This window comes from Ammodytes marinus (assembly GCF_949987685.1).
Source record: "Ammodytes marinus genome assembly, chromosome: 12".
In the NCBI taxonomy this organism is placed as follows: domain Eukaryota; kingdom Metazoa; phylum Chordata; class Actinopteri; order Uranoscopiformes; family Ammodytidae; genus Ammodytes; species Ammodytes marinus.
Genome location: NC_137216.1, coordinates 23,117,425 through 23,124,323, shown reverse-complemented (window position 1 = coordinate 23,124,323; position 6,899 = coordinate 23,117,425). Strand labels below are relative to the sequence as shown.

Genomic DNA, 6,899 nt, shown 5'->3' with positions numbered 1-6,899 from the left:
GTGATTCTGCACATTTGATTGTATGTTACTTTCAAACTTGTTGTCACTGCAAATGAGGGAAACCTCAGTGTCCTTCAAGTATACCGTAAATAAAGGCTGGTTGCCTGATTGAATTATTGACTGATTGAACTAAGCATTTACCAAGCATTACCTTATTTCAGATTCCTGATTTAATTAACATTTGCAGCTTTAACATTTCTTTAATATAATCAGTATTGATACATTCTAGATATTAAGCGATTGTATGTAACAATACATTCAGCACTTAGAAATTAGAGAGTGATTTTTTTGGCTGGTTCACAAAACGATCTGACATTTTTTTAAATTTTATTTTACCGAGTTTTGCCCCTTGCTGCATAAATCACTCTCTAAACCTGATAATTCTGTAGTGATTATTTTCAGCCTCTAGAGGGCAGTGTGAAACAGCATACATGAAGTTAATTGGGCTTTTCACAGGCACCACTAACCTAAATATATAACAAAAGTATCAGGTCCAAGAATGATAGAAAGCATAATCATTTCAAATTCAAATATACATAATCTGATATTTTGATAGATGCCTGTAAGTATAAATGCACTAATATAGAATATGTAAACAGGTGAATAACAAAGAACAAAACACTATTATGAACTGTGGGACTTGCTTAGGCAATCACATGAGAGTGAATATCAGAGGGAGAAAAACATCACACAGACTGTTGTCATAACAACATATTGCCATGATCACAAAGTACCATCTGGTATGAGATCTTTAAGACACATCGAGGGGACAAGCCGATAGATAATTATTTCACAGGAATAAGAATTAGACTGAATGAGCAGCCTCCATATCAACACTGTGATTGAAATATTGTGGTGAGTGTGGAAATAAAGTTCAGCATCAAAGCAGTCACAAGGCAAGGATGGGGGGAGGGGTGGTTGGAAATAGTGTAGGTCGATTGTGGGAAAGTATGATCTCCACTCTATTTCATAAGATCTATAATGGGAACGGAAAGTACGCTATACCAGTAAGGAGAATAAGTTTGTATTGCACAATGCATTCTTCTTTGGGCCGAATGTCCTAATTCCTTGTTGTTGCCACACTCACACGCACATTAATCACACACACTAATCTGTATTCAGCGCAGGTCCGGCCTGACCTTGAGCTTTTCACCTGAGGTATGCGCTTTGCATCCATTAAGTCGACGTGGTGTAAAAAGCATCTTCACAGCATCAGCGTGAAGTGTCTATTACCACCGTCTTATTTCCTGTTTATATGGCAACTGCCTCAACATCCTGTTTTTAATTACTTCTCTCCAGCAGCAGATGCTTCTCACGGCAACCTGCTGTGGATTACTCCCCTGAGAACTAATGTGCTGTGACAGACCCCACTTTTCCAATCAATAACTCGCCCTAAATCTGCCATCTCTCTGCCTGCCAAACACACTCCCACTTCTAATGGCACATCATTTTCTTTAAGGGGGTGTAATTGCAAGACTGTGGAAAGCTGTGTAGCCCCTTTGTGTTTCCGACGCCGTAGATATAGACCTACTGTAAAGGAATCTAAAAAGGCATCGAAACTTTGACACACAGTCAGAGACAGGAAGTGATATGGGGGCTTTACAGTGTGTTCAGCCCTCGCCACCATTTCCATCACATTACCCTTTGAGAAAAGCATTCACTTCCCTGTTTTGGCTGTGAGTGCTCAGATAAATCGCACTGTGCTGCTTCATAAACCTGTTGGCGCGAGCTTGTCAAGATGTTTGTGTGATTTCTGTGGTAAGTGCAGTCTTTTATTGTTCAGGCAAGGTTTCCCGGTTCTGTTTGACCTTTAAGATGGAAGGAGGAGGGGTGGGGAGGGTGGGGGGGTCATTTTGCCAGACGTGTTTTTATAGTCACTGGCTCGCTGTATGTGTGTTTTTGCTGCTGAGCTTTGGGATAAACTGATTTAAAATCACTCAACTTATTTGTTTTACTCTGCAGCTTCACATTCATTTGTTCAACCACAATACGAACTATAGACAGTGCAGTGCAGTGCTGTGGAACACATGGATAAATACGTTTGAAACACAGAAGTCACATGATTTCTTATCAAAAGATCACTTTCTCACTTCCGCTGTCTGCCCTCACCACAGATTACAGATTGTCCATTCTTTTTTTACACTGTAACGTAATGTGTATTGTTGTTGTCTGTTTCACAGAAGTACATATTATCTTAGACTGGACTGAAGAAGACAAACATGGTCTGTTTGTCTTCCTCTCTTTTTCACAGTGCAGCTGTTCAGCTTTTAAAAAATAACTATTCAAATGAACAGACAGCAGAGTTCTGCAAATTGTAAAATGCGGAAGTGAGAAGCAGCCTCACGCTAATTCAACCCCAATATTTCCTTTGGAAATGGCTTCATACATGTTTTCTTTCTCTTAAACATATGACTAAACATAACTTATACATGTGCTTGTACTGTGCGATTTGCTGAAATGTTATCATGTTTTAATTTTTGTTTTAGACTTTCAACTTGTGGACTAAATGAGGAATTACTTCTAGCCTATATAATGTTCAAAGGTTAGTTGCATTGCCTGGTCTTTCTCTTGGAGAGATTATTTTAGACAAATTGCACTCAGTAAACACTTCCCTTTCTGCACTATTGTTGGACTGCTATTACAAATGAATTAAAAGGACTTCAACTGACAATAGGAAAACAAAGGGGCCATAAAGAGCAAAAACATTGAGTAATTGATCAATGGAAATAAACACCATCATCTTGCTGCATTCTGTGAGTTTCAGAATGGATCTAAACTTCTCCAATATGTCGGTGGAGTCGGTGCAGGGTCCGGTGGAGTACCGCCTGGCAGGCCTCATCTTCTACTGCTTTGTCTTCATCATCGGAGTCATCGTCAATCTCACTGCTCTGTGGGTCTTTGCCCTCACCACCAAGAGGAGGAACTCTGTCACTGTCTACATGATAAACGTGGCAGTTGTGGACCTCACCTTCATCCTGCTACTTCCCTTCAGAATGGTCTACCAACACCAGGACTATTGGCCCTTTGGAGACATCTTCTGCAGAATCAGCGCGGCTCTCACCATATTCTACCCGTGCATGGCCCTTTGGCTGTTTGCCCTGATCAGCGCCGACCGCTACATGGCCATCGTCCAGCCCAAGCACGCCAAAGAGCTGAGGAACGTCCCTAAGGCGGTGGTGGGGAGCATTGGTGTTTGGCTCATGACTCTTGGCAGCACTGCACCCCTGCTATTCGCAGAGGAAGACCCCGATCGCGACTCCAACTTCACCACCTGCATCAAGATGCAAGACATCATCTACATGCGCCACGGCAACCTGGTCAACTTCGTGCGACTCATCTTCTACTTCCTGGTTCCCATAGGCATAATGATCGGCTGCTACATTATCATTGTGGACAACTTGATCCACGGCCGCACCTCCAAGCTCAAGCCTAAAGTCAAGCAGAAGTCCATCCGGATCATCATCACCCTGATCATCCAAGTGTTGGTGTGTTTCGTTCCTTTCCACGTGTGTTTGGTGCTCCGTTTGCTGGGGAACGGCATAGACGGTGGGTACAGCACATGGGCGGTCTTCACCACATTCCTGATGAACATGAGCACAGTGCTGGATATCATTTTGTACTACATTGTCTCCAAGCAGTTCCAGGACAGGGTGATCAGTGTGATTCTGTACCGGAACTATTTGAGGAGTGTGAGACGGAAGAGCAGGCACACGCACACGGGCAGCGTACGGTCAATGAGCAACCTGACCAGATCAATGATATGAAACAAAAAAAAGCAAAGAACTTTCATGTCTAACAACTCACTGATATGTTCTGTGCACAGTGTGGCACGATGTAACACTGAACGCATCACAGTGTACATAGTTCATTATCAAAAGGATTAAAACTTGCAATTAATTTCCACAATGTAATTTACACTCACAGTATGGGAGTGCTGCTGTTGTGGTAGAAAACATCTGTGTTCAGAGCTGATTGACTCACCCATGAGACTTGAGATGTTTTCTTTGCATCTTGTTTTGCTCTGGCAGACAAAGCATGAGTATCTGTGGCTCAGGTGTAACAGAAAATAAAGCTCATAATCATTACTTCACCCACAGCATGTCAGTCTTTGCTGTGTGTTACTATCTATACAACTTGAAACTCTGCTCAGCCTTCTCACTACGTCAACCAACAATTATGGATGAAACCTACAGGAAACAATGGTGGGTTCTCAAAGGTTGCAGCCTTTATGTGGTCGCTGCAACATATTTTCAACTTCGCCTCCGCATCACCTCAGTGCCTCATCAAGGCTTTAATATAGCGATCAATGCACAATGATGTCATGCACACGAGGTGCAAATAAATGAACTTACTTGACCTTGTCATCATTTCGGCGACTTAATTTGAGCCCAACCATTTGCTATACAGGATATAATTATAACACAGACCACAATCATCCTGATAGTTGCTGAAAACATATTGACCAGGTGATGGCAGCATGGCACAGCTAGATCCCCATCTGTCTGCCAGAGCAAGATAAAACAGTGCTTTCATCACTTTTAAAGTGGATGGTGAAAGATGTGTCATGCTTTGTATTAAAGTTCTTCATGCTTTTTTGTTTCTTGATTTTATTACACTTCAACTAGCTCAGTGTTTCTGCTGTGAAAGGTCCATTCCACCTCATAGTGGAAAAGTTGTTAACTACAGTCGTAACAGCTTCCTTCAAACCACAAATTAGACTTAAGTGTGTCCATGGTGCAATGTGAATCGTATTGATTACATGTTAAATGATTCAGTCACTTAAAGTGCATTTACAGTAACATGCTGAAAAGACGTCAGCGGTGCTATTTACTAGATTTAAAGCAACCTTAACCTTCAGAGAGAGAAAACCTTTTTCTGCTAAAGGGATACTTTGGTGTCAGGTATGTGCTGTGAGCAGGAGTACACATCCAGCTATTTATCCTCACTTAAGTCCCCCAATGACGGACAAGTGCTGGGTTACAAAGTACTCAATGTGTGACAGTTCTATCTCTGTGATGAGCCTGGTTAATTTAAATGGAGAGAAAGAAATGACTTAGATGTGAAGCTTTTGAAAGGTGTCCTGCACATATCACCCGAGCTAAGAATTGAATTGGTGTTGGTAAAAATAATCAAGTTACTGTGTCTGCCTCACCTACACAGTCTTAACTGGATTAGACTGTGAGTCAGTGTAGCTAAGTAACTATGGAGTGTCTCATACAATTAGACGGTCAGGGCATCCTGTGGTGTGACCACATGTGCCATAGCAGTTCTCAAAAGGGTTTTCGTATGGCTGATCAATTGCAAACAGAACTAAATAAACATACACGTTTAATTCCTTAAAGACAACCCCCTATTAAATTCTCACTTGGAATTCAGTGTGACAGTGGTAAAAAAAAAGAGAAAAAAAGGAGAAACTGCACTGGGAGTCCACATGGTTCTTGGTTGGTTTGTAAGTGGCCAGACTGTAGGAGATAGATGGGCTAGATTTACACTGTGTTTAATAAGAGGAGGCAGACTACAAGATTTCCATCTCAGATGGAATTCTGGGAACTGCAGTTCATCTCACATGATGATAGGTTTATTGGCTGGTGGACTACAAGCTGATTTATTAACAAGAGGTCAGAGGTTGAATGAAACATCAGAGGGTCGTCTATCTGTCCCACCTGTTAGACATCAAAGAAAAACCAGCCACGCTGCTCACAGCAACTGGCATTTAAAACAATTAAGTTTCCTGTCAAGTCCCTGTGATGAATTATCCGGAAGCTTTACCCGCTGTAATTCTAAATCTTCCCAACAAGTGCCTTTGTTGTAGAGAAATTAATGAAAACAAGATTGTCTTTCATAGGAGCTGATCTAACAGCGCGACAGCCAGCTGCTCTTCTTTGGGAATAAAAACAGTCAGCATTAAACACAGCTCACACAAAATACTTTTTTTTTCTACCACTCGTGTGGAAAACAAATCAGGCGGCAAGCGCAGTGGCCATCTGTTTTGTTATTTGATATGTGTGAATACATGTTGTAATGACTTTGTTTGTGAATCACTCTGCGCGGCAGAACACACGAGAGCTCTCGAAGTGCTGGAGTGTTCAAAGCTAATCATATAATTGGACACAATAGTCGATGACAAATGGAGACGCTTGGAGCCAGCCAGCTGGGGAAGTGAATATGTAATCATTGTAAAATCATATCATTTTTGCATATTTGAAGACAGCTTAATAGAGTTTTCGTGTCAGCACACTATAAAAGTGATGATCAGAGACAGTGTTGCTGTATTTGTTTTTCCGAACGGCGCTCTGTTGAACTGTTTATCTTTACCATGATTAAAAGAGTGTGTGTCTCACATGTTCATTTAAGTTGCATGCTATGTTGAATGTTGAAACATATTTGGGACTCTTTGAGACATTGGTACAGCAATAAACAGCCTACAGCAGTGATTCCCAACCAGGAATACTCATAGCTACCCCAGGGGTAGCCTACTTCTGCAGTTGCCACGAGGTATGTGGAAAGATTGTGGAGTAGCTCAATTATTCAAAGGAAATACAAATTACAAACATATAGAGAGAGGGAGTCAGCTGTAAACCTGAGCAGTAGGTGTTTAAGGTGCTCAAAAGCTAGTTAGCAAGCGAACAGAGTCTAAAATGTTAGCATACAGGAATGCATAAATGGTTGAAATAGATATCTGAAAGTCATGAAAAAATAGTGTAAACTGATAGCCAAATAGATATCTAGAAATGGTGGATAAACAGTTAAAATATTTACACTAAAGCATATGGTTAATGCTTGATAAGATAAGATAAAAGTAATTGATTAACGGTTTAAATATTTAACTAGTGGAGTAGGTTGCCTCAGTTAGCCAAATGGATTATGTTTGAAATAGTTAGCTAATGAATAATTGAAAT

At 41.0% G+C, this 6,899-nt stretch overlaps 1 protein-coding gene across 2 annotated transcripts; it reads left to right on the top strand.

Moving 5' to 3' along the window:
• Positions 1-1,672: 1,672 nt before the first annotated feature.
• Positions 1,673-4,468, top strand: gpr18 (G protein-coupled receptor 18). Of its 2 annotated transcripts, XM_080037685.1 has the most exons (3): positions 1,695-1,758; positions 2,487-2,542; positions 2,765-4,468. In XM_080037685.1, exon 3 carries the CDS (start codon positions 2,766-2,768, stop codon positions 3,762-3,764), a length of 999 nt encoding a protein of 332 aa, XP_079893811.1. In that variant the 5' UTR covers positions 1,695-1,758; positions 2,487-2,542; position 2,765; the 3' UTR covers positions 3,765-4,468. The 2 variants fall into 2 exon arrangements, with proteins under 2 accessions (XP_079893810.1, XP_079893811.1); XM_080037684.1 differs by lacking the exon at positions 2,487-2,542 and having other exon boundaries at positions 1,673-1,758.
• Positions 4,469-6,899: the final 2,431 nt, after the last annotated feature.